The sequence below is a fragment of the Cylas formicarius genome, unplaced genomic scaffold (assembly GCF_029955315.1).
Source record: "Cylas formicarius isolate icCylForm1 unplaced genomic scaffold, icCylForm1.1 PGA_scaffold_3__17_contigs__length_32017465, whole genome shotgun sequence".
Lineage (NCBI taxonomy): Eukaryota > Metazoa > Arthropoda > Insecta > Coleoptera > Brentidae > Cylas > Cylas formicarius.
In genome coordinates, this window is record NW_026844326.1 from 8,150,001 (window position 1) to 8,177,040 (window position 27,040).

The window sequence follows — 27,040 nt, forward strand, 5'->3', positions numbered from 1 at the left end:
GGAGATAGCAAATTTGCTGTTTTTCGTTGTTAAGTGGTTGAAATTCTACTTCTGACATGTTTCCAAGTTGGAGATATATGTAGATTTCCCGTCAGTGCTAAATTTGCGTTCGGGTGAATTGATTCTCTTTAAAGCATTCTGATGTGAATCTCCTAGGTCGGTAAGATTGTCTTTGATTGGTAGCTCGACGATGAAGCGACCGGTGTCGTCTCGTCTTGTTGTCTTAAGGAAAAGTTCTTCACATTCTAATTTCTCTTTGCTCCGACTGGTCTTCAATTCACACTCCTCGATTTTCCAAAATTCACAATTTCATAATTATTTGATGTTACTTCTATTGAGTGTATTACATCAGCTGCTTGGCCTTTGCATGCTGATTTTAAATAATAAAACTTTTCTATATTAGAATATTGAGGCCTTGAATGAATAAGAGATTTAAAAGTATCGGACCGCTGTAACCATTGACGGTACTGCCCATGAAATTCTGGTAAGCCCAATGTAGTTTTTAGTCTGATATTTGAAAAATTGATTTTCTGTTTGATCAACATTAATTTGGGGTACTGACTGATTCTCATCTAACATAAATTTCGCTTTGCTCGTCAAAGAAAAATATTTGTCTTCAAATTCATATCTACGGTTAATTTCATTATCATCAATAAGTTCCAATTGGCTCTGTATGTCACCAAATAGCACGCATGCGGCTAAGCGACTCGAAAGTTCTATAATCAAATCAGAATTTTGCGTTAATGTGTTAAGAAATCCTCAAATCGAGATAAATGATTCAAAATAAGTAAACAAAAAGGAACGGTTAAAAGAAATTGTCTCACCCAATCTTCTTGTTTTATAAATTATTACCACGCCGCCGCAACTGCGGCACGGATTCAAAGGCAAATAGAGGCTGAACGCGCGCTCTGCGGCGCCGTCTGTCTGGCCGCTCAGCAACGCGTTGGCTGTCGCACGTAGCGCGGTTCGCTGTTTACATCTCGAAATTTTTTCTCAAATTTCCGTCGACTGTCACTTGTTACTTTTTCACTGATTGTTTATAAACAATGGCTTTACTGAGAATTGATGATGATTTTACTAGAAAATAATAAATCGAAGCGTTTATTCACTGGTTTTAATTAATATCCTTCTCGATGGACCAAATGGTGGAAGTTGTAAGTCTCCTCTGATTGTTTTCAATAGGCACAGAAATAAATCCAAACACCTGATACTTGGGATTGCGGCAGACACTGCAGTTGGCAAATGAAGATCAAGAGAGGAGTACTAACCGTTCTTAGATTATCCCTTATCGATCCTAAACAAAAGCAAGCTTAAATCTTTCAAACCTTTTCTGGATTCTTGCGGCATCCTTAGAATAGGACGACTGTTGACTTGTTCTCAACTTCCATTTGATACCAAACATCAAATAATCTTGCCACGTAAACATTCAGTCACAAGACTTATTATCCGACACGAATACATTCAAAACCTACACATGAACATTCAATTCTTTTTGGCAATAATTCGACAAAAATACTGGTCTCTGTCAGGACGATCAACCATTCGTAGTGTATTACACAGTTGCATAATTTGTTTCAGAGCAAAAAAAGTATTATAATACATTAATGGGTGACTTACCTGTTCGTATAGCTCCATGTCGTCCATTCACAAGCTGTGGGATTGACTACGCAGGTCCGTTTGAAATAAAAGTGACAAAGCTTAGAATTCGCAAATTTACTAAAGTCTACTTGTGTCTATTTGTATGTATGACCACAAAGGCCGTACATTTAGAACTTGTTAGCAATCTGACAACCGAATCATTTTTAAATACTTTTAAAAGGTTTATTTCTAGAACATGAAAGCCAACTCACATTTTTAGTCACAATGGAGCTAATTTTGTTGGTGGGAATAATCATCACGAACAAAATACCACTATTTGCTACAAATAGAGAATATCTGCAACAGTTACAGTCACGTCAAATCTCCACAAGATTAAATCAGAATCAACTCCATTGTCATCCTGAAGGACCCGAACCTGCCTCCCTTATATTGGTTGCTAGGTAGGGTCCAAGAGCTGCATCCTGGTGCAGTGCAAGGTGTATGTGTCTTACTTTTGAGCGATGACGCGAATATCTGAACTGTTTTTACCGATTATGTTTACATTCTGGCAAAAAGTACAAGTTGTTTCAACATTCTACATGCTATTATATTGTCAAGTTATTGTTGAAACGCAGGGAGTATGTTGATGTAGGACAGTTGCTGTAAAAATTCAAAACCATGTATATTTTTGAGTAATAGCGGCAACATCACATTAGCATACGCATAGCTACGAGACCGAAACGCCAGTCTCGCTAGTCTCGCGTGAAGCGAATCTTAAAAAAGATCAGTCGAATAGCAAAACAATTCGGGTTTGGGACGACATTAAGGAGTATACTTACAAGAACAAAGCCAAGAGACAGACAAAGACTCAAAAGAAAGAGTGTATCTAGCAAATACTCTGTGAATGTGGAGAATCGAGAAAGCCTTTAAACATTAGAATGGAAAAACATGGAATCCAAAGAGTAGGAATCGCGGAATATGTATGGACCAAATAACACAATATCAAGTGGTCAAAAGCGCGCGGTGCACACAAGGAACCATATTGAAGACATTAGTATGTCTTCTTTTGCTCCGAAACTTCGTAAACTCTTCTCTTTGCAACTCTTCCCAATAAACCATCCTTATTCTTCAGCGCATGTTTTAGGCGCCCATTGTCAAAGCAAAGTCAAGGAAATCCCATGGAGCTTAGTAAGAATTTTTTCGTAAGAGAAGTTTCTAATTGGGGTCGTTCTCTTGCTCTTGGCGTAGTTCCTTTAATTCTTCCAACTCTATCTTCTGCAGATCTAACAGCAGCCTACATTGTAACACGAAGTCGATATATCTAGCTTTTCTACATCTGGGATAAAATAGCTTTTAACTCTATGTTTGTATCCAATCTCCTTTGGAATTTTCTGCCTGGAATCTTTTTTCAATATTTTTAGAATTTCCTACGTATTTGTTGCACGCCTGCTACATTTTCTACCCTTATCAATGCCTAAGCGACATTACATTCAATTTCAAATAAATATATCTTCACCTCCTGGCTCCAGTGCTGCCCGAAATAGTGCACGCAGATTTATTTCCCGTGGGTGTCAAAATATTTTTCCCCCCATTCCCGTTGCTATATAGTCGACTATCTTTAATTTATCTATGATCGGGCACCAAATAGCTGACATAAAATTTGACGGCGAGATATCTGAAGAAGTACCTGTTACCAATTGTGAGAGGAGTTCGACAAGGCTGTGTGGTTTCCCCCCTTTTGTGTAATTTATATGTAGAAAAAATATCCAGAGAAGCTACTATTCAGGATCTCTGACGACACGGTCTTATTAACAACAGACAAAGATGATTTGCAGGTAATTTAAGATTGTAGATATAAAGAAAAACAATTGAGATAGTCCTCAGCAAAATCAACAATATAATTAAAAGCTTAATGAGCTTATTACGTTGGAAGCATGAACACTCACTCAAACAGTGTGCACAAGGTTCAAGAGCGCTGCAGTATTTTGCCCACGTAATATGAAATAAAAAATATAAATTGCTCCATCGCCAAAGTTTGCCTCAAAAATGCTTGCCAGTGGTATGGAATGATGAACTGATCGGCAATGTTCTGGGAGGACACGGTATTTAAAGAAGATCTCGTTCATGTTCACGAATCGCATCAGAAGAACACCAATTGCTGCGTGTTCAAAACAACTAAAATCGTTCACGTTTGTTAAACGCGACGGTTAAATTATTTTCGTTATTTCGCGAAAAACTTCAACGGAAGTCAAAATTTGTTCCTCTCAAAAGAACAATTAAAATCATTAAGCGATCATAACTTCGACTTTGTTTCGCTTTTATTGATCGCAGCGCCTTCTGGTGGTGAGTATTAATGTTCGAGTTATATCTCGAAAGGCGCGGTCTATGTTCAGGTGTTCTTTCCCGCGTTTATAATTATTGGTCGCTGCGCCGATCAGGTGTTCTTTCGCGCGTCTATGGTATATTGATAGATGTGTCGGGTCGCTCGTCGTAAATTTCTCTTTTAATATTTTAGAAACAAGGAAAGCAATAGACGTTTGCCGGAATCTTTGAAAAATCGAACTTGCTGATAGCTTGATTGTTGATGAAAATAAAAGACCATAATTCTGATTTTCACCACTGAGTTCGTAGTTCTTATAGTTACCGAGATCTATATCCATATTTATCCACATGGTACAAAACAAATGATACTCATATTAAGCTTTTAAAATTATGACTTTAGTCACGAGTTTGTTTACGGACAGCTGGCAGTGGCAGTGGAGCTAACCGAATATCGCCTTAAAAAGGCTCGATCAATAAAACTAGGATGAATTAAATTTGATATAATACATATTGAGTAATATTTTCACTGGCATATCACAGAACTTTTCACACAAAAACAATATAACAAATCCACAACCTTAAATGTGACCAGCCACAGCAACCATAAATCCTCCAACTAAAGCCAACTTCAATGCTCTCAGACCTCTGTTGCGCTTTGGAATCTGTACAGAATTGTTTATCTCGAATCACCATATACTAGTAGCATACAGGGTGTATAACTTTATTGTAACAGTCGATAGAACACTTTTAAAATTAAGAAAGGTCATTTACATACGTCGATCAATGCTTACTTTTTTTTTCATTTGTATTTCCCAAAATCCCAAAAATCAAACTGAATAAATAATTATTAGTAACTTTTATCAACATTCTAAGGATTTAAAACACCTTATTTTGTTAAATTTAAAATTTTTACATGATGGCGGTATGTTGATAAGATCATGGATATTGTAGGACAACTAAGTGTGCTAACTTTGAAAAACCAAATTTGGGTTATGCCGCATATTTTTGAGTCACTCGGTATAATGCACCGTGAACCCAATCCATAGATTATGAATGTAGGTTCAGTATGCGTAGTTGTGAAAAAATTACTTAGAAATAGAAATGATATTTTTGGTGTTTCTTTTATTACGAGTTTGAATCGAGTGATGATAATAAACTTGGGAAGAAAATTCCCACATTTCATAAATATTCTTCCTTGACAAGAATTTACAAAAATCGTCCGTGGGAAATATAAATCAAATTATGAAAAATTGAAAAATACAGTGCTTAAAATAATAACAATATTTCCAATTCAAATATGACCTCATAATATCGCTATAGTCAGATGCACTCTTAGTAAACTGCTTCAAATCAGAAAATGCTTAGAAAGGTACAAAAAATGAAAATCTTGCCTAAAATGACAACTTTTCTGAAATTTTGAGATTTGCTTTTTCAGCATTTCCGCTTAACTCTTCATTATTTTGATTTCTGTTTTTCATTATTCATCATTTAACTTCTAGTGACTCATATTCGTGTCGCTACGTCTGGAAAGCTCGTTTTCACTACGTGCGACGTTGCCACATTTTTTAATGTTGACAGTTTAGGTCATGAATTTTGTACCTAAAATAAATTTTCCGTTTGTGTCATTTGTTTTTATTTTTCATTTGGAACCAGGTTGTTCACATTTGTTTAGTTGTATAGTTTGCTGTTGGAAGCGGTGTACAATAAACCTGATTTTGGGCCAAACGAGACGAAAAGAAGCGTAAGTAACCATAACTGTACACAAACTGTCATAATATTTAATTTTCGCCAACTCGTACAGAAAAAACCTTTTTGGTTAGTTTCGATTGTCGAACGTTCATTTCTTATGGCGATTAGACAAAATTTGTAATAGATTACGGGACATCTCCACGCGATCACAAGTAATTCTAAAGCGGAGAGACTATTGTGGTTCTATTTTCTTTAAATAAACTAACACTTTCATGAGTAGTAACTTGTAACTTAATTCTTTCTTTGGTTTTTATGTTCTAAGTCTTTTTCATCATTTTTTCTTTTTTGTTTCAAATTGTATATTTATTAATTGTACTGTGCCTTTTTTCCTCAACTCTTTCCTAGGTTAGACTACACTACATTTTGTATATGTTCGTACACAACCAATAATTTATTCATTGATTTATTTTAAGATTCTTATATTTGCACGCCAAATAACATAGAGCCCATTGTAATTAATATTAATGGCCACTGTGGATTGGTAATATCGATTGGTTAGCTGTTTTATAGCCCTCGGCAGATTATTTCGATAATTTCCATGAAAAGGAAAGACGACAGATATACTTTGAGACAATTTATACAAATATAGCTACTAGATATGTAGAGGCCTTGAAGCCACCATGAGAAAGTGTCGAGATGCACATGGTCATTTGAAATTAGGCTTTCAATCAATAAGAGCCAGCGGTATTCACCACTCAACATGGCCGCTGATCGACAGTTCTGAGTTTGTGACCAAATCTTCAGCTAAATATGGTGCACAGTGCAGATTAGCCGCCAGAGGCGCATCAATTTTTTTATACTTACGGCCACTATATGTTCTAATAGCTATATGGCTTTACCTTACAAGATTTGCTAGGTAGATATTTGTTTATTCGAATTACACGAAATTTGTTGGGAACGGTTGGGTTTCGTCGTTTTCACCAAAAAAACTGTTCTGGCGATTTGTCTTTCCGTTAGTTTCTGATATCGCGTTGAGAGGGCGCTGTGGAGGCGGGGACTGCAGTATAAATTTGTCGTCGGTGGCGCGTCGAGATTTTTCATCATCTGCAAATAATCAAAAGCGACAATAGAGGAGAATTTCAGTGCTAAATTGGCGGGGCTGAGACTTCGTTCGCTGCCACGAATTCCGTGTTATCTAGAAAAGTTAAAACAATCAGTTAGTAAGCGATAGGAAGGATTAGTCCACTGTATATGCCATTATTTGATTAGTAATGGCAGGGGTTAAGCAGGATTTAGTAAATTTGCGAGGCGTGTCGATATTAAGGACTAACATGGCCGATGGCCTATTAGAAGTGTAGGAAAATTAAAAAAAAAGTGCATTAAAAAATTGGCTTGCGCCCCATAGATGCTATTTAAAATTTATCTTTCTGTTCAATAAATCACAGTTCTAACAATGATTTCATATCCGAACTGAATTTTTCATGAAGTCACCAAAAACGAGCTTGTGAAAGTCACGTTCCGAATAATGGTTTGGATCACATCTCACTTCCGATAATGAGTTATGTTTTTCCGTATCCACAGAGCTATTTTTTCAAAAATCTGTGAAAAGAACCCATATCAACAACTAAGCTCACACTTTTTTGGACAAAACATTATTCCTGACACTAAGTCGCAATTTCGACAGCTTTAATACACGTGTCTGATATGTAGGATTGTTTATCGATGTCTAAGGTTCTGAGGAAATAAGCACAGTCCGACGTTCTGGCAAATTAAATAGGACTATACTTTAACTTATTTACACAGCGCACAACAACTCCTTTTACACTTGGCATGGACAACAACTATTCGTCTGCCCGTCTTTCGTCTAACAATTCGTCTACTCGTCTTTCGTCTAACAATTCGTCTACTCGTCTTTCGTCTAACAATTCGTCTACTCGTCTTACCCACTTCTTTTACGTCTTTTTAGTTTGATCGTCTAATACATAATGCTCGTGGTCAAGTGTCGTGACCTGCTTTTAAACCTTTCGTCGGTACGCATCAAAAGTACATCCGAACTCTCAGGAAACACCGAAAAGCGGCTTCTTTTTGTGTTCGGCTCACGTCCGTTAAAAGAAATAATGTAAACATAACCCTTTATAATTGCATGCAGAACAAATAAATAAAGAAATACCGCGCTGGCGAAAACTAAACTAAAGAATATATTTTATCTACAGATATATAATCGTAATGATCAGGGATTAAATACTTGCCTTGTATGGTTGGACTATACCAAAGCATTTGACGCCCTCGATCATAGGCAGCTGACTGCTGAGCTAGGGTATTTGGATCTTGGGCCGGGTTCTGTAGAGCTGTTAGTAAATTATTTAGAAGGGCGAAAACAAGGAGTTCTCGGACCACTTCTCTTTAGTGTATATACTGCGGATAAGATGAGATCATATCAATATGCTGGTGATGTACTTTTTTTTTTCAACGAAACTATAATAAAACCGTTTTGATGAAACTGGTTAAATATATTTTCCTACAAATTTAATAATCATACGTGACCTCAATAACTCGAACGCGGCTCGAGTTGCGTAAACACCCTGTATGTGTTATTATATAACACAGTTATTGACAAACCGTAAACAACATTTCAGATTTTTATCTAAAATGGTGGAAATATAGATAATTGTTTTCATGATAGAGAAGTAGTTCGTCAAAATTTGTGAAAGAAATGTTTTGAAAATGTTACACACTTTACAAAAAACACAGAATTTTTCATAAAATCGAGAAATGCAATAATATTCCATTCCATTAAAAAAAATGAAGTCGGTGCGTGGTTCAAGTAGCTGCGGGTTTTTAATATTTTTGAAATAGAGATGATAGTTTCTTATGACAGCATCTCAATTTTTAAAGGTCTATCTATATGCATTTTCCATATACTTCTAATAGGTCAGTCGAGTTGGGGAACTTTGTTTGCGGCACTCACTACTTACCGGGCAAGTCTCGTATCCTATAAAACTCGGCGAGATCCGCCCCTGAACACAGTGGCGTATCGACCGCCAAAGTATTGTCGAATTTCGAGTAGTTTACTTCGAAGCCCTGCCTGTCTTTGTTGTACGAAACTACTGACTCGAACCGATGGCCCCATAGGACTTCGCTCGCCAAATAACTCGATCTAGCCTGAGTCGTTTGGCCTGTGCTTTCGATTGTTCCTGGAAAGTTAGATTTGTGGTCTGCGAGTAAGCTGCTTAAATTAATATGATTACATGCTCTTTATAATCCTTCGCCAAATTCATTGTTTTAAATATTATTTATACATATTTTTTAGACTTTTTTGGCGCTAAAATTGTTGCATATACTTACAAATACTTGAATTAATGGACAAAGTCAAGTTTTTCTTAATTTTTAGAAAAATGGAAGAAAATATGTTGAATATAGTATATTTTGCAATAGGTTTTACAAACGGTACTTTAGACACTAGTTTGTTAAGGCTGTTTAGGTGTCTGAAGAACTTTATACATGTGTATACTACATTTTTTTACGAACGTTAGTTTTTGGATACATTTTTGCATATCATCCGATCGGTCCCAACCCGTAACTAAAGGACGTTATGTAGCTTTAATGTGACAGTTTGTGCGTAACTAATTAGTGCATAATTAGCTATTTTAGAGTAGGGAATGCAAAAATAAATAAATGAAATAAACGAACGGATGATAAGGGAGATAATTTTTCATAAGATTTAGAAAGCTACGTTAGTAAATTGGATAGGTAACAATATCTAATTTACATATTGTATTATTTAAGAATATCTAATATTTCAATTTTAGTGATACTGTTTTTGTGTCAAATATGTTAAGAGATTTGATAATGAATTTTTTCGAGCAAAATATTCATGATTATTTTGATGGAATTTTGGTTTTAAAGGTTGTTTGTGTTTTCGATTAAATGACTAAATTTTATGCAAAAATCCATTTATCGCGGATATAATGGGACGTATAATATAAATTCAAAAATAGCGAGAGAAATTGAATGTTTGTTTGAAGTGCCGAATAAAATTCAATATATTAATGATAATACTTCTATTGTTTTTGTGCTAATAATAATAGTAATATTAACAATAATAATAACAATAATAATAATAATGATGATAATAATATTGGTCTTTATTTGAATTATAAGAATAAATAGATCATAATATTTTAATCGATAGTAGTTTGAAATATGTTCTCACAGACTATTTTTAAATGCTCAAATTATATTAATTTTTTAGTCTCTAAAACTAATTTCTGTGCAATTCTCGTAGATTTAGGGCTAATTTAAGGTAAATTAAAATAAATTTTTTATAAACAATGGCTTGTTTTATATTGGTTTTTAATTTTTCTTTTTAAAGATTTTACAGTTGTTTGTTGGACATCATTTGTATTTATATTTTTCTTTTCCCATATCTAGGGTCGCATAGTTTTCTCTATAAAAGTACATTTGTTGTTATTTCGACTTAAGTTACATTTATTATTTGAAAACAAACTTTTTGGGTAGATTTTATCCGCCAAACTTTTTGCAATTTGGTAGTAAATTTACGTTAGAAAAAACGTGTAGAATTTTCATCATGTCTCGCGGGCTTTAGATTGGTCTAATTAGACCTTTTGGCTATTTCAGGACTTTTAACGCACACTTACCTTCTAGTATAACAACAATTTCGAATCTTTCTTGCAACATGTCACTAGCCGACAAGTAATAAAAAGGAGACTCCTCGTTGATTTTATGTACGATCGTCATGGGCCAAATGAAGAACAAATTTCCATCGCAACCGTCTGCGTGAACCGGCAGTTCAGTTTGGAAATTGCTCAGAATTTCACCTTAAAATTTACATTAGCATATTAGTTTTCTCGATGGTCCTATGTTCGTATATTGGTCATTAGAAAGGTATTTAGCTCAGTTATTAAATTACAGAAACCATCAGTTTTAAAAATTTTGAAAGTTGATTTGGATCTGACACTTGATTCCGTATAATTTAGGCCCTCCAGATTTAAATCTGATAAGAATTTTCCTCTATCACGTAAGGTTTTTATCAACATTGAAAGAATTACTAAATGAAAATCTCGGTTAATTTAAACATTACTTTTATTAGAACAAGAAAAATTTCGTTTAGTGATTTTTTTTGCATATTCCATGGTCTGACTGTGCCCTTTGTAATGTCCAGAAGTAATCTGCCATCATTGCAACCTTCCATCGACTTTGATATCTGCCTTTCATTTTATTTATATCTTGCCACCACGAAAGTAGTCCGGATGTGAGTGTAAAAACTGTAGTTTTATACTTATATTGCATCCCATTTCCCTAAATTTCTCTAATACGTTTTCTACAATGTCTTTGTAATCTGGATATTTGTTGTCTCCTAGAAAACCTTTTATAATATGAACCCTAAGCAACTTTTTCAGATTCGATAATTGCATTCACAAATCCATCGTCTTCCATTAATTAAATTAATTAAAAATTCCTTCCTTTAGTTTTGCATCTAAAAGAGGGGGAAAATTTCCACATAGGTATTTTAAACAAATTTATTAAAGTTTTAATGAACTGCTTCATCACACCTAATGGTGAGATAATTTTTCGTGGACCAATAAGACTATCCTGAAGAATATTTTTTGATCCGGGAGTTTTTGGCCTGTCCCGTAATTCCTCAAATCATCTATAGTATTTGTATTTGATTTTCTCAAGCAGGAGTTCCAAATTTTCGTAGTATTTTTTCATTTGGATGAGGCAATAAAAACCCTCCGGTCCTCAGAATTGTGACCTGTATCAAGTTTCTTTATTAGATTAGATATATCGATGCAATAAATAAGAGAACCACTTTGTTCAAAATGCCCTATAAATTTCCTTTCGCGCTTCCTGAAATATGCTAGATGCTGAAGTTTCGGACAGATCCTTAGGCAAATCTAAGTCTCTCATTATGTCGTTAAGTTGTGATTGTGAAAATAACTGTGGTTGTTAAGAAACACTCCATATATCACTAATGTCATTAAAATTGGTATCTTCTTCTAAATTGGCTGGATTCTCAGGAGGTCAGTCATGTGGCACTGGTCTAACTGCAGACTTGAGGTTCGGATAAGCAATGTTTTTGAAATTGTTAGAATTATATCCATATATTATATGCACATGCGTAAATAACAGTCATCGTGGTGACTTGTTGGCTCTCTCCATATCGCAGATATTCCAAATGGTAGGAATCGCATGGATCCATTATTCCAATATCTTAACCCTTCTTCGCATGCCTTACAAACAAAAGTTTTTCCAATTTTTACTTTAAAATAAGCATAATATATTTTTTAAAGCAGGGGAGCAATTTTATTTCAAAAGCAATTTCAATTTTTAGAATTGTATGCAATGTTCCTATTTTTAAAACAATAAATATGACATTTCAAGAATTAGCTCAAAAATGTTGCTTGATAGAAACAGATAACATTCTTTATGTATTAGTTTAGTTAATATCACTGCAAAAATATGAACAATTCCAAATCACAAAATCTTTGTTGGAATGTGTCATTTGATGAGAATCAGTTAGAGCTTTAAATTCTGATATAATGAATATAAAACTATAAAACTTTTGTATCTCATTTTAAGATCTCAGAAATAATGCGTCAGTAAAAAATACACTAATATATCTGCAAAATTTAAAAACAATTGCAAGTTCTGAAATCTTTCAAGCAGCCTTGCTCTGCCCTATGTGTATTTTCTTTCAGCTTAACTGATTCATAAGCAATCAAAATTTTGTTGGTTGCGAGAAGAGCAAGGAACATTATAAACCTTTAAGACAGATTTGATAATAAATATAAAATGTTTGCTAAAATAATCAAGAACAATGTAATGGAAAATATGTGCAATAGTTGAGGAAACTATTTTAAATTGCTCCTTTTGGAATAACACCTACCTTCTTTGGTTTTCTTCGCCCGTATCAGTTGGGCTCTAATACTAGCTCCGATTATGTGACTTTTTCTCATATCTCCTACCCTGAACATCAGACAGAAATGTCCGTCTCTCTGACAGATCAAGGCGTTCTTTGAAAACTGCAGCGTCTGCGTTCTCAACTTGGGACGCGTCATCTTTGCGAACACTATGCCGACCATGAACGCCTGAATTATCATGCCTATCAAAGAATACTAAGGTTAGGCGCCTACAATTACAATGAACTTTGATATCGACTTAAACAGAGAAGAAAAAAGTAAAAGACGGGAATTTTTTGCGTACAGCGAATCACTTTGAAAGTCTATCTTCTGTCTATGTTATACTATAATTAATCAATAGGTCGCTAACATTGCTCTTTTAGGCTATGAAGGATTATGTATTCAAAATTGATGAAAAAACATAAGAATTAATTGGAAAAAAACAAACGTAAAGCAACGATATAGGCAAACCGAAACTCTTTTATTCTCTATATTGTTATCTCCCTTCTTTAATCTTCGGTATTACTTATTGTTCATTTTCCTAATCTCCTAAACTTTTTAGTTATGTTGACCTGAAGGTCCTTTCTTTTTGAACATGTCCCTTTCTTTTTCCTGCATTAATAAATTACTTTTTTAACGACAAAGAGATCGAAATTAAAATAGTTATAAATTGATAAAAAAAATAAAGCGCACTATGGAACAAATATTTTTTTTAAATTAAAAAAGCTATTGAAAACTGCAAAAAATATAAAAAATAAATCTATTATTATCAATATCCTATTTCCTTGCCAAAAAGCTTATAGGTAATTTCAAATGAAAATAACCGGAATATCAAAATGTAAATGCATTTTGATGCGATATTTTAACATTTTGCGAGCAGGAAAATTAAAAGTATTCTTTAAAAAGAAAATATTGTATGTTGATGGTTCATCGCACCATATTCTAAAATTAGGTACATACAGACGCCAGTTTTCAAAATTGCACTGTGAAAATTGATAGAAATATAATCATTTTAAAAATTTATTTTAAGAAACCTTGGGTTGCGTTGTATTTCGCATGCTAGCAGCAATGGTAAGAGACAAACCTGAGCTTCTAAGTATGTCCAGATATAAAAGATAAGAATAAAAGTTTACATAACCAGAAATGCTTCTGTAAAGACGAAATTATTTCACTTTTTTTAAATTTATGTTTAAGCTGGACAAAAATATAACCCTTTACTCACATACCAGGTACTGAGTAGCATGTTGAATATTCAAAATAAAGTGAAAACCTCTTTTTTTCTGTAACACGACCATGTATTAAAAAAAAGAGATCTTTGTTCATATACCTATATAACTTTTTATTCCCATACTGATCACTTAATTAAATTCCAGAATGCTCATATCAAGTGTAAACAATTTGCACTTGATAACGGAGATTGATCAATCAAATTTCACGCAGTATTTCCACTTTCCCTTCAATTCGAAAATAGCTCTTTATTTTCAAATTAAATGCTTAAAATACGAGAATAAGTATAAAAGAGAAAACCCATACGAATATTAACAAAACCAAAAATATAACTAAAGGTGGAGTTTATAAAATAAATGAAAATAAGTGGATTTTTTAGTGGTTTAATAGCCAGACGCGACTGACTAAGCACATAAATGAGGTCTTGGAGGGATTCACAATCAGGGGTAAAGTCTGTTCATAGATATAAGAGAGTGACTAACTGATACGAATTAAGGAAAGACCCGGGCAAGCCGTAAGAATGAAATATGGCCGAACAGATCCGTACTTTGCTTAGAATTTAATTATTGGGGTTTTGTTAGGAAAGATACTAAACAATATTTATTTATTTATGTATGTATTTATGTTTAAATCTAAAATAAAATTACAAATTATTTTTATTACCTACTTAAATTATTTAAAATTATTCACATAATATAACAGTATCACTATGTTCTATATTACTTGCAATATGGATATACGATACTAATGTTTAACAGAATTTGCCCAACTTAGTGGAGGGGGATGTTAAAAACTTCGGTTTCTACAAGTTTGAGGACATTGGAGTTAACACGGAGAAAATATTGTTACGACGAATGGCAGATTTCAGTTGGTGCCAAACATGTTCAATGGGACTAAATATACAGTGGAAGCCTTAAAACTGTATGCCCTAGATTTTTTGCATAATTATCATAGACGTATTCCTTTTGTAGGTTCAAGCTTTGTAGAGCCTCAATTAATTGCTTTTTGGTATAATCTTCGTGAAAATACATGTCGTTCTTATACATGTAGTTTTGGATTGTTGCTTTTGTGTCACATGAGGAAGGGGTTTTAGTCAACTGTCCACTGTGATGCATTGTCCATTATAATGACGCTATTAAGAGGAATGTTTGGAATTAGTTTGTTTTTAAACCAACTTTCAAATAAATCAGCGGTGGTGTCTTCATGGTAATCCAGAGAAGAATCTTTAATATTTTTCACAGGCGGGGAACGTCCATTTGGAATCCAACCATCTTTAGAGCCTGCATACAAAATAGTTATTCTTTTACGTCTTTTTGATGGCGCGTTTGTTTTACACTTATCAGTTGAGTCAATCCAACCCTTCTCCGGAGTATCATAAGTGTCGGACCAGATTACATCCAAGTAAATAGTTGCTCTTGGTTGTTCTCTGTAAATCCTAATTTTTTCTAGATATTCCAGTCGCCATTTCCGATTTCTAAAAGATTCCATTAAAACTTGCCGTTTGTCAATTTTTTTAAATCTAAAACCCATGTGTTGAATACACTTCTATAAGGTGGTTCTGCCACATTTAATACCGGTTTCATGTTTTTCAAACCTTCTAATTAAGATATCTAATGTAGGCACGCTTTGTTCCTCGTATAACTGGCAAATTTTACGCCGTATTATATCTTGATCACTTTTATCTACACTCGAGAAAATGTCAGCATCGCTTCTTTTTTTCCTCGTTGAAATGGGATTATTCACAATTTTCCATACAGTTGATGTTGGAATTTTCGTCAATGTGGCCGTTTCTTCTAAAAATGCTTGCGGGAGCATCTGCTGAGATACACTAGACTCGATATATTTTACATAATTCGCACACGATTCAACACGCGCTGTATTACACACGAAATAAGAATGAATACTAATAAACTTAAACTAAGTAGTATATCAAACCAAAGAATATTATAGGTATAAAATTATTTTCTATTACGGACCACAATTTTACCTGGATTTAAATTCCGAAACTTTAGGTAATAATCTTGTTGCATTGTATGTTAATGACCACTCTTGGATAATCCCATTCAAAAGCAATTTGGGCAAAAAACTTATTAAACGGTGTAAATAAACCTTCATATATATAAAAGATCAACCATAATAATACTCGTGTTGATCTATGGATGATTTCATATTCCTTAGAAAAGTTACGATAATTTTCAACAAGACGTGGATCACTCTGTTTAAAGATAAAATAAACTTTGGCAAGGGAGACGCATTTAACAGAGGAACAGCCTTTCACTAAAAAGCTGGCGATGCCATCTGGGCTAGAAGTGATTTTGCTGATTTTGTTTATTAGCATGGCTTTGTGGACTCCTAAAAAAATCGTGACCGAACTTTTTCATTTTGAATGATGTGCAGAAAATTGGAAGGATGGCTGCTGGGCATCTGGGGATGTGCGAATTGGTAGGCGCTTTTCGAACATGTTGTTGATCAATTCTTTAGTAAACTTGTTCTAAAATCGTCTTTGCCTAAAAAATTTAAGAGGTATAAAGGCAACATCAACAATATATTTTCTTTCGGAACACCAAATTGAGTGACGAAAAGATTTCAGAAGAAGTTTCAACTTTAAATTGGATAAATTGGTACCTCCTGCTTAGTTTTTCGGATCTGGGCTACGCTTGATTTACTAGCATTAGAACGGACAATTTACCTGCAATACTTTGGAGGCACATAACGAAAATCGCTTCAGGACACTCTTCGGTAGTAGTTCTGACACCGTAACCGATTGTATGCTGAGTTTCGATGGAGAACAGAAAGCAAGAGGTAAACCCTTGTATGTTCAAGACGCACGGCGTCCAATTAGTTTCAGCTTGCATCATCGGTAGATGGCTCTCGTCAAGGTCGCCGTGTGTAAAAGCTATAAGCCACCTGTAATAAGATGGGTTTGATTACTCTAGAAAGAAGGAATGACTATATATACATTAAAATGGCTGATGTGTCCTTTTCAGTCATTGACTTATCGTGAAAAATTCAATGTTCAAGCTTACAAAAAAAGAAAGATGGATAGAAAGAGCAGAGAAGATATTACAAACAGTGAGGAATTTTTATTCTTGAAACTAAATATAAAAAAATGCACCGGATATTCTCCGTCCTGCTTGAAGGCCCAAAAAAAAAAATTAACATCAGGGTAACTTACTTATAAGTTATACGAATTCAACAATTTTAATTAAGGGTTAAATTTTTTTAGTTTTGTTTGTTTAATCTGCTGCCGTTTTTTTTCATGCAAGACATTTAAATAAAGCGATCTCTCCAATTCTAGTTATTCTGCAATATTTTCTTGTATCGTAAAATTACGATTATAATATCTAAGGCATTTGAAAAGATTAGTTAAATCAGTCGAATCGAATTGTCAATATGAGTTTAATAAAAAGGAGATCAAACATGGCCTGCCATATTCGAATACTGAACGAACAAAGACGCAAACCTACCTATAAAACCTAAGCTCCTACAGTTAAATTATAGTTCAAATTATTCCAGAAATACACTACAATTAACCCCTAATCTAAATGATACGGAATTGAAGGTGTAGAATAAGAATAAAAATAATGCCTAGAGAAACCTATACACAGGTTTTTTCATATTAACAATATTGTGACCATGCAGAGATGTTTTTATTTTTTTAAGCGGAAACCGTACATCGGATTGAAATAAATTACAAAATTAATTTTTTTTAGAAATGAATGGAGAGTGGTAATACAGATACTAAAAAAATATATTTTATTTTTGAAGTTGTCTTTTTAAAATGGACCCAAAAAATAATTAAAAATAATTTCTAGAGAAACCTATACACAGGTTTTTTCATATTAACGATATTGTGACCATGCAGAGATGTTTTTATTTTTTTAAGCGGAAACCGTACATTGGATTGAAAAAAATTAAAAAATTAATTTTTTTTAGAAATGAATGGAGAGTGGTATTACAGATACTAAAAAAATATATTTTATTTTTGAAAACTTTACCATCCTGCATCTCAAGAGTTAAGACATTTGGGATATACGTTCATATGAAGTTGTCTTTTTAAAATGGACCCAAAAAATAATTAAAAATAATTTCTAGAGAAACCTATACACAAGTTTTTTCATATTAACGATATTGTGACCATGCAGAGATGTTTTTATTTTTTTAAGCGGAAACCGTACATCGGATTGAAAAAAATTACAAAATTAAATTTTTTTAGAAATGAATGGAGAGTGGTATTACAGATACTAAAAAAATATATTTTATTTTTGAAAACTTTACCATCCTGTATCTCAAAAGTTAAGACATTTGAGATACACGTTCATATGAAGTTGTCTTTTTAAAATGGACCCAAAAAATAATTAAAAATAATTTATAGAGAAACCTATACATAGGTTTTTTCATATTAACGATATTGTGACCATGCAGAGATGTTTTTATTTTTTTAAGCGGAAACCGTACATCGGATTGAAAAAAATTACAAAATTAAATTTTTTTAGAAATGAATGGAGAGTGGTATTACAGATACTAAAAAAATATATTTTATTTTTGAAAACTTTACCATCCTGTATCTCAAAAGTTAAGACATTTGGGATATACGTTCACATGAAGTTGTCTTTTTAAAATGGACCCAAAAAATAATTAAAAATAATTTCTAGAGAAACCTATACACAAGTTTTTTCATATTAACGATATTGTGACCACGCAGATATGTTTTTATTTTTTTAAGCGGAAACCGTACATCGGATTGAAAAAAATTACAAAATTAATTTTTTTTAGAAATGAATGGAGAGTGGTATTACAGATACTAAAAAAATATATTTTATTTTTGAAAACTTTACCTTCCTGTATCTCAAAAGTTAAGAGATTTGAGATATACGTTCATATGAAGTTGTCTTTTTAAAATGGACCCAAAAAATAATTAAAAATAATTTCTAGAGAAACCTATACACAAGTTTTTCCATATTAACGATATTGTGACGATGCAGAGATGTTTTTATTTTTTTAAGCGAAAACCGTACATCGGATTGAAAAAAATGACAAAATTAAATTTCTTTAGAAATGATTTTAGAGTGGTATTACAGATACTAAAAAAATATATTTTATTTTTGAAAACTTTACCATCCTGTATCTCAAAAGTTAAGACAATTATGACATATGTTCATATGAAGTTGTCTTTTTAAAATGGATCCAAAAATCGCCTCCTTGATTATTGACATTCAATTAGAAAACACCTTGTATATTGTTTGCGCCAGTAACATCTATCCGATCGCAATTTAAATTGATAAAATCATTACACTCTATATGAGCTGACGAATTATCGTCACTAATCCAACTACCATTATGCAAACTGATGTCACTGGACAGAACTGCATTCTAGAGTGTGGATGCAGATATACAGCACCAATAATGAAACTTGTTTTTCGCAACCTGTTCAATCATAATAGGGTTCGTGATAAGCACGGCAATATAGGGTTAATTTTGTTTTAAAATAAAGCTAGTAGCAAAACCTATCATCAAGAATATTAAAATATTTAACAAATAAAGTTTGATTAACATACCATATCAGGGCGAACAACAGCCAGGAACCCAAGAAACCGATGGAAAATATTGTGAGCGTCCATCGCCATTGCGAATCGACCAGGGTGGTGAATATATCTTGGAGATAGCGCAGTCGTCGTTTGGAGATTCTCGATTGGAGTATGTTGCAGTCGCCATTTTTGAACACAGCCCTGCGCCGCATTTTACGCGTGGCATTTGGTCTAAAAGATCTTCTGAAAAAAAAATAGGCGCACTAATTACGATTTATAGTTACATTTTTTTGCTGTTTGCTGATAATAATATTGTCGACAGGTTTGCTCGAACTTAGAGATAGATAAGAATCGGAATCGGAATTGTACGAGTTGTACGATTTAACGCTATTTCGTACAAATGCTCGAGATAAGAACATATCAGACGACTTTGCAGTTCAGAAATAATCCCTAAATCAATAACAATAACTTAAACCTGTCCGACTAATTAGCAAACTTTAAATGTTTTACATTTATTTATGGATGGGTTTCAGAAATAATAATGGCATAACACGTAACCAGGGAAAGCGTTTAGTGCAAGAAAGCTGGATCAGTTTTAGGTCCCGTTCTTTTTATTAGTAAATCCTCTGTTGCTCGAAATCACTCAAAGCATTCCCACAGCACATGCCACCGTTGTAAAATGCTAAACAACGGACTTAAACTCTCTTTAAATCTAGAGAAAACTCATTTTATGGTCTTTCATACTACACAAACACGGGTAAACCTAAATATTAACGTTGTTAGAACTTGTTAGGCAAAATTTATTTTAATTATTCACAACAGTCTACGAGGCATATGGTTTACATAAATTAAATTTTTTATAAATATCATCACGTATATACCGTATCCCAATAACCACAACGAGGTAGGGTATTGGGGAAACGGATGTTCTTTAAAATTTGAAACAAAAATCGGCTGATGCTGGAAATTATTTTTGAAATTCCGAAATTGCCACCAGAGGGCATAATAGCCATCTTATTTTATTAGTTATACTTAAAGTGAACGCTGTTTTAAAGCTGATAGAAATTTAAATCTTTTTTGTTAGTTGCTTTCTACTCTAACTCTAAAAGGACGTGATATAACACCTGAATGGTTTAGTGGAAGCTTGGAGTCGTTAAAAAGGGTTCAAACGTGCTAGAGTAAAATGACTGCGATTCAGTATCCTGTCACTAGTTGTCGTTTTCTGACATAATGGCAAAAAAAAATCAAACGACAGTATTCTCCTTAAGCTTAAGTGAGGATTAATGTGGTCAAGTCAAGAACATTTTCCTTCGTTTTCTTCTTTTCTAACGCGTCAATTTCTTCTAGGCACTGGATTAGGATGAACTCTTCCTGTTTCACGCAAATATTTACTTAGACGACTAAAAACCATTCCCCTGAAATGTCTTCTATTGGGATCATTTCTCTCACTCAGTCACACATGCATTTTGATGACACTAGGAAAACACAACCAACATGTCGTACGCCTCGGCAGTCGAAGAAGACATTTGCAATGCAATAAAAACAATCACAATAAGAAAACTCAAACGTTTGATAAATTTAAAATGGCAGATAACTAAGCTATTTTTTTACATACGTAGATTTTACATTTTGTCAAATTTTACAGCCTACTAAAAAAGTAAACTATTATAATAACATCTGGTGCCAAAAAAAATTTTTTTCATGGCAATTTCGACAACTGTCAAAGGAGATAGGTTAGTTTTTTTATGGTTTTCTACTTACCACTTAAAACGTCAGTAATTCACTTAGTCTTTAACAATATCGATCAGTGACTAAATGTAACTTTAACTTTAACTAGATATTTGTAGAAAAAACTAATATAAATAAAGATAAATACCGACTTTCATTTCATTAAATCCCGCGAAGTGGAGATGCTTACCAAAATTAGGATGAAGATGTTGGAATGCGGATTTTACTAGGTTGTTGGGCTATTCTTTGACTACCAAAAAAAATCATATCGTTGCATTTATTTTTTTTTTTCAGAAAATTATTTTTTTTTGCCAGTAAGTCAGAAAACGCCATCTGGTGCCAGGGTACACAATCGCAATTATTTTACTCGTAGCACATTTGATAGTCTAGCACCCCCTTCCACTTTCCTTTTAGAAATTGAGTAAAAAGAATCAAGCAAAAAAGATTTAAATTTGTGTCAGCTAAGTATCATTAAAATAAGCAACATTTTGATGGTAATTATTATCAATTATTAATAATTTCCAGCATTTTCCCTTCGCTAATTTACCTAATATATATATTTTTTTATTTTTACGAAAAATTATTTCAAATTAGAACAATTTTGATACAATTTAATTAAAGATTTGAACCGGGCCAAGGTGGGAAAAGCATATATAGAGTAATTATTGGGAGGAGCATTCAAGGCTTGGACATCAAGCCCCACAAGTGAATGAAGATCTACAAAACCATCACCAAACATTATCTATACCCTAATATCTGAATCGCCTCACCCCAAAGTGGAAACTGATACCAAACACAGCAGCAATATTCAAGTTTAAGCCTAACTAACGCATAGCTCATCGAAAAGCGCCTTATACATTTATCATAACAAAATTGCGAATTTGGTACGAATGAGCGACAAGTTCATTAATGTGATACATGTTGGTGATAGATAGATTCATAACTCAGACTCAGGATTACTAACACGTAGGGCATGGGTGGGCAAAAGCCGGCCCGGGGGCCGGATCCGGCCCTTTTGCTAATTTTATCCGGCCCGTTGAAAAATTCCGCACGCAAATTTTTTTAAACTCTTTTATGAGATTTTGTTGACATCAACATTATTAGTGTGCGTACTGTATATACAATAGGCGTTATACAATGGGCGGTCGGCTGACTACACTATTGTGGACGATGTCGCGAGTTTGAAACAATCCTCGCGCGATTCTCATGCGAGTCGCTCGCGACGATCGCTCTCAGGGCGGTTTTTTCGTCGAACACAAAGGAGATCGCGCTAGGTTCGAAATGCATGTGTGGACGGCATATGCTGCACTCCTCTCACTTTTCGAGGGACGACAGGTCGCATCACGCGTATTGTTAATTTTGATTTAGCATTGATCGCATACTCTTTTTTGTTCGAGTCTAATATTAGTTTGCAAATATAAAATTGAAAAAGTGAACTTTTTGTAAGTAAAATTTTAAAACATTGGTTTTATTTTATTGTATTAATTAAATTATTTATTTGTAGACCTTTGTAAAATGAGTCAATCTAAAAAAAGAAAAGTTGATTTGGAATGCAGAAACTTCAATGAAGCTTGGACGGTAAAATATCTTTTTACCTTTTTACAAACATTAATAAGAAAGTAATTTCTTTCTCGCTGTTGAAGAGTGTTTAGTTAAAGTAAGTTTAACTTTGAATAAAATAGTAAGCGTCACTACGGATGGTTGTCCTAGTTTAACAGGGAAAAATGTAAGCTTACTTAAACAAATTCGCGACAAAGTAAAAGAGTTACAACCAGAACACGATATATTATTTTTGCACTGCATTATTCATCAAGAAGTGCTATGCAGAAAAGTTTCACGTGAAATTGAAATGATACTTAGTGTTTTTGTCAAAAAAAAAAAAAATTGGGCAGGGAAAAAACTTCATCCAAAACATCCGCTTGTGCAAAGCATACGCGATATAGTCCTCCGGCCCGGGAGACATTTTGAAAATTTCATTTTGGAACGCGCTTTAAAGTATTTGCCCACCCCTGACGTAGGGGGTGGTCATTAATTTGGAACCAAATTGGGTCTTTTATTTGTCATAAGCTTGACTTTGACTTAACTTGTGCTATTGATACGCTATTGATATATGTCATCGAGTTCTCAACGATCTCTAAATCTTTCTGCAAAATTTCAAATCAAATTTCAGTTATGCTTGTCTAGCATCTGTCAGTTGTCCGCTTCTAGTTCTGAGGAACAGTATTATTATTGATAGACATATCGAACAAAACATTTAGACAATAGTTTTTGGTATCTCTACATTAATTTTATTGGGATATAGTGAATATCTTTGTTTTCGAATTTGGCATATCTCACAGTAATAGGAGAAAGCTCTAAAGATATATGAGAAAATGATTAAAAGATTAGCTTTGTAGCCCTCCTTTAAAGATTGGAATGCATTCATCTCGAAAAAACCCCTCTTAGAATGTAGAATATCCCCGATTGCTAACATTTATTATTATCGTCAATATCAATGGGATTATCAAGAAAGTTTTTATGAGTTTTATATTTGAGCACATTATAACCATTATGTCAAAGTTCTAGGAGTAACTAGTGACAATATTCTTCGTTCGGGCAAGATTGCAGGATGTTATCTTCTAAGCTTGCGGGTATGTGTGAATCTAGGACCACAGTTGTTTAATAAGCTGTCATTAGAAATTAAAAACATTAAAACATTTAATCCATTCAAGAAAACGTTGAAACATTTTTTATTGTTTTATTAAAGCTATTATTAAAAATCTAATTGACGACCTCCACATATGTATCTATGAAATAATTAAGATTTATATTAAGACTAATGGAAATATGGTCGAAAATATAAAAAATGCCGTTTATTAATTACCTAAAATAACCTCCTTTCTGATTAAACTAACCTGTGTTAGAAGTACCATCAAAATCAGTTGCCAACAAGATTAAATAAAAATATTATTTTCTCAAGAACGAGATCTTTATTTTCAAAAATTTCACAAAGTCAAAACGATTGAAAATGTGTTTGACTTTATTTGGTTTTCCCAAGCTGTACTTTGTGTGATAGGGAAATCGTAGATAAATAAAAATTTATGATCACTATCATTAATATATCGCCATCTAAAAATTGCTGACGAACCTACTGCAAATTCCAAAATATTTTGACTATAGTTGTAATAGGTGAATTAAACAAGATGGATTTCGAAAAATCGTGGCTGTGCGAATGGTCTCTTCCGTACTATGCGCTATGCAGTCTACAAAGTGTCTTTCATATCTCGTCGAACTTCAAAGTTACGGCAAACTTTGTTAAATGTATGTACTGGTAATTGCGATTTAAAATAATTTTTTTTCAAGTATCTCGAGCACCCTGTATTATTGACGAAAACTGGAGCTCTTTTTCGACACAGTTTACGATACTGTTCAAATCAAATTATCCCATCTCTAACAGTTATTTATATCGCCAATAATTTACTCACAAAAACGGAAATTTTTAGGATATTTTAGATTCCTTGCCCATAAACGACATACACTGTATATAATTGAAACAATGTTTGGATTGGAAGTTATAGCCTTGGATCTCATACATTTTCTGGTATATGAATTTTGCCAATAGAGTAAATAGTTTTAGAGAAAATAGTTTTGGTTGCAGTCGTCGTAACAGTAAATGACGTCATGGCGTCTAAATTGAAGGTGATTTCCATTTGGATTTTTTCAAATATCTCGAACAGAGGATGTGATAGACGAAAACCGTAAATACGAAAATTGTAGCTCTCGATGTGGCCTATAACACTGTTTAAACCAATTAGCCATATTTTTTAAGAGTTACTTTGGAAACAGACAATTTTCCGGGCCTTTTAGATTTTTGTCCATTACTGAAAAACCAGATATATAATAAAAAGAATGCTTGAAATAAAAGTTATAGTACTGGATCTTTTGCCTCAGACGGTGAAAGAATTTTTCCCATCAGAGTTATAGTTTTGCAGAAAATAATTTTTTTCTGGAAACCAAAATAATCCCAAAAAAAAATTCGAAAAAATTTTAAAAAATACTTTGCGCTACTTCATCGCACCCAACTTTAATCGTTTAAATTTGGGTCTGGATTTTTGTTTCTCTGCTAAATCTGAAGCCGGCAGCTGCAAATTTAGGGCACCTATTACGTTTTATATTATTGCACGGTATATCACGAACACACTATACAATAGGTAAAAAGCTTAAACCCAAAAGTCTTAGCTGGCTACACGAGCTATATTTTGTTGTTTGTTGTTGGTGTAAAACAAATTGACTTTTCAATCGTAGTCTTCTAGTTATGCTAAAGATTTCATTAAAAGCGAAACCCCATTTTCAGATTTTTGCCAATACTGGCCACATCCTGTACATTTGTAAAAATTGTCAAGAATAAAAGTTTATAGCATTGGGTGTTGCGGACCTTTTGATACACAAGTTTTTTCGATCTCGTACACCGTTTTCAATAAATGATTTTTTTATATCCATGCAAACGCGGTTTTTATTTTTTTTTTTTAATACTTCCCGACATCCCAGCCCCCCAATTTCAATAGATTCCGTTAGGGGACCACACGCTATTTGTTTGCCAAATATGAAGTCGATAGCCTCAAATTTCAGAAAATTATCGTGTTTTATAGCGATGTACGAAAAACAGTGGAAAATCGCGAAAAAACGATAGATGTCAATTTTTGGTCGCGGTCATTTCCTATGGGCTTATGTGTCTCGTGGCCAGTTTAAAAGAAGAAAAAATTCAGCATCCTTGCTCCTACGGTTCGTTATTCGACTTTTGAAGAGTCGACAGAGAACGGAGAACAGAGAACGGACAGACAAAAAAAAGATGGTATCTTTTCGGTAGAATTAATACACTGACTATTTTGACGTTTATAAATTTTATAAATTATTTTATATTAATATTGATGTCTTATATTAACAACCAATTTTGTAAATAAAGTAAAGAGAATGCTTCAATGCGGCGAAATATAACTTACAAAGTAATTCGAATTCGGCAAGAGCACCCGTTTACTTGGCAGTTTTGTTTGTTGAATGATGTCTATTAATTGTAAAAATAGTATAACCACATCTGAATTAAAGATATAAGTTAAGAAAGACAAAAATACGGATGCGTGGAAAAGTACTACGAAGTAGCGTTATTCGGACATGGAAATTCATATAAAAATGGAAAAGGGAGAAAAGACTGCGCGAACATAAACTAAGAAATGAAAACGCTTTTCGCAGAAACCAAGACGTTAATTCATGGGAGGGCTTAAAGATGTCAGGTAAATAGAGAACACAGATGTTCAAAAAGTAAATACAGAAGAAACAGGAAGAGAAGTTAAAAAAATGAAGAACAAATTTTTATAAACTATTGTGTTGGAGTCACGAGCAGATATGTTAACCGACGATGCGTATTTTTCGGCAGAATTGAATTTAGCCTGGCATATCATTAGCCTGGTCCATAAAAAAGAACGTAGAGAGGAGTCTGTAGATTAACATAGCTAGTTTTTCCCAAAATCCAATTTTTCTATCCATGTATCATTAATTTAATGTAATTTTGACATACATTTTGATTTTTTTTGACAGATGTTTAATGTTTTAAAAGCTTGATAAACGACACATTGGTTACGAGTATGTTTTGACAATGAGAAGAACGCAACGAAGTCAATGTTTAATACACGAGTGACTGAGGTAGTTAATCAATGTATACTTTTTCTACGATCATTAATTTTTGGGTAAATTTTTGAAAAACAGCACGATTAAAAATATGCTGGTGACGTAACCATAACAACTGACAAGCGTTAAAATAACATTTCTGTGACTAAATTACTCAAACAGACTTAAAATGACATGTACGCTTCATCTGCGTGTACAGAATGGAGCAGAAAAAAAATTTAATATGTAAATAAATATAAAAAAATCTATATGTATTCATCTATCATTTCATAAATTGTTTTGTTTGGACATATTTTGTAACAAGTCTCTTTTTTCATTTAAAAATTTTATATTTATATTTCATATTTATTTTAAAAAGTGACCGATCATCGTTACACTCACGAC

General features: G+C 33.4%; 1 protein-coding gene across 5 annotated transcripts in view; it reads right to left on the reverse strand.

Moving 5' to 3' along the window:
• Positions 1-1,308: 1,308 nt before the first annotated feature.
• Positions 1,309-27,040, reverse strand: part of LOC132699170 (G protein-activated inward rectifier potassium channel 3-like) — a 55,074-nt gene continuing 29,342 nt past the window's right edge. For 3 of the 5 annotated variants that reach the window (XM_060665731.1, XM_060665734.1, XM_060665735.1), the window contains 6 exons: positions 19,298-19,510; positions 16,429-16,646; positions 12,500-12,715; positions 10,248-10,427; positions 8,565-8,783; positions 1,309-6,693 (listed from right to left, as the gene is read on the reverse strand). In XM_060665731.1, the coding sequence (XP_060521714.1) occupies positions 6,527-6,693; positions 8,565-8,783; positions 10,248-10,427; positions 12,500-12,715; positions 16,429-16,646; positions 19,298-19,510 (1,213 nt within the window). In that variant the 3' untranslated portion in view covers positions 1,309-6,526. Of the gene's footprint in view, positions 6,785-8,564; positions 8,784-10,247; positions 10,428-12,499; positions 12,716-16,428; positions 16,647-19,297; positions 19,511-27,040 lie in introns of all 5 variants that reach the window. The other 2 variants (XM_060665732.1, XM_060665733.1) reach the window with 2 other exon arrangements.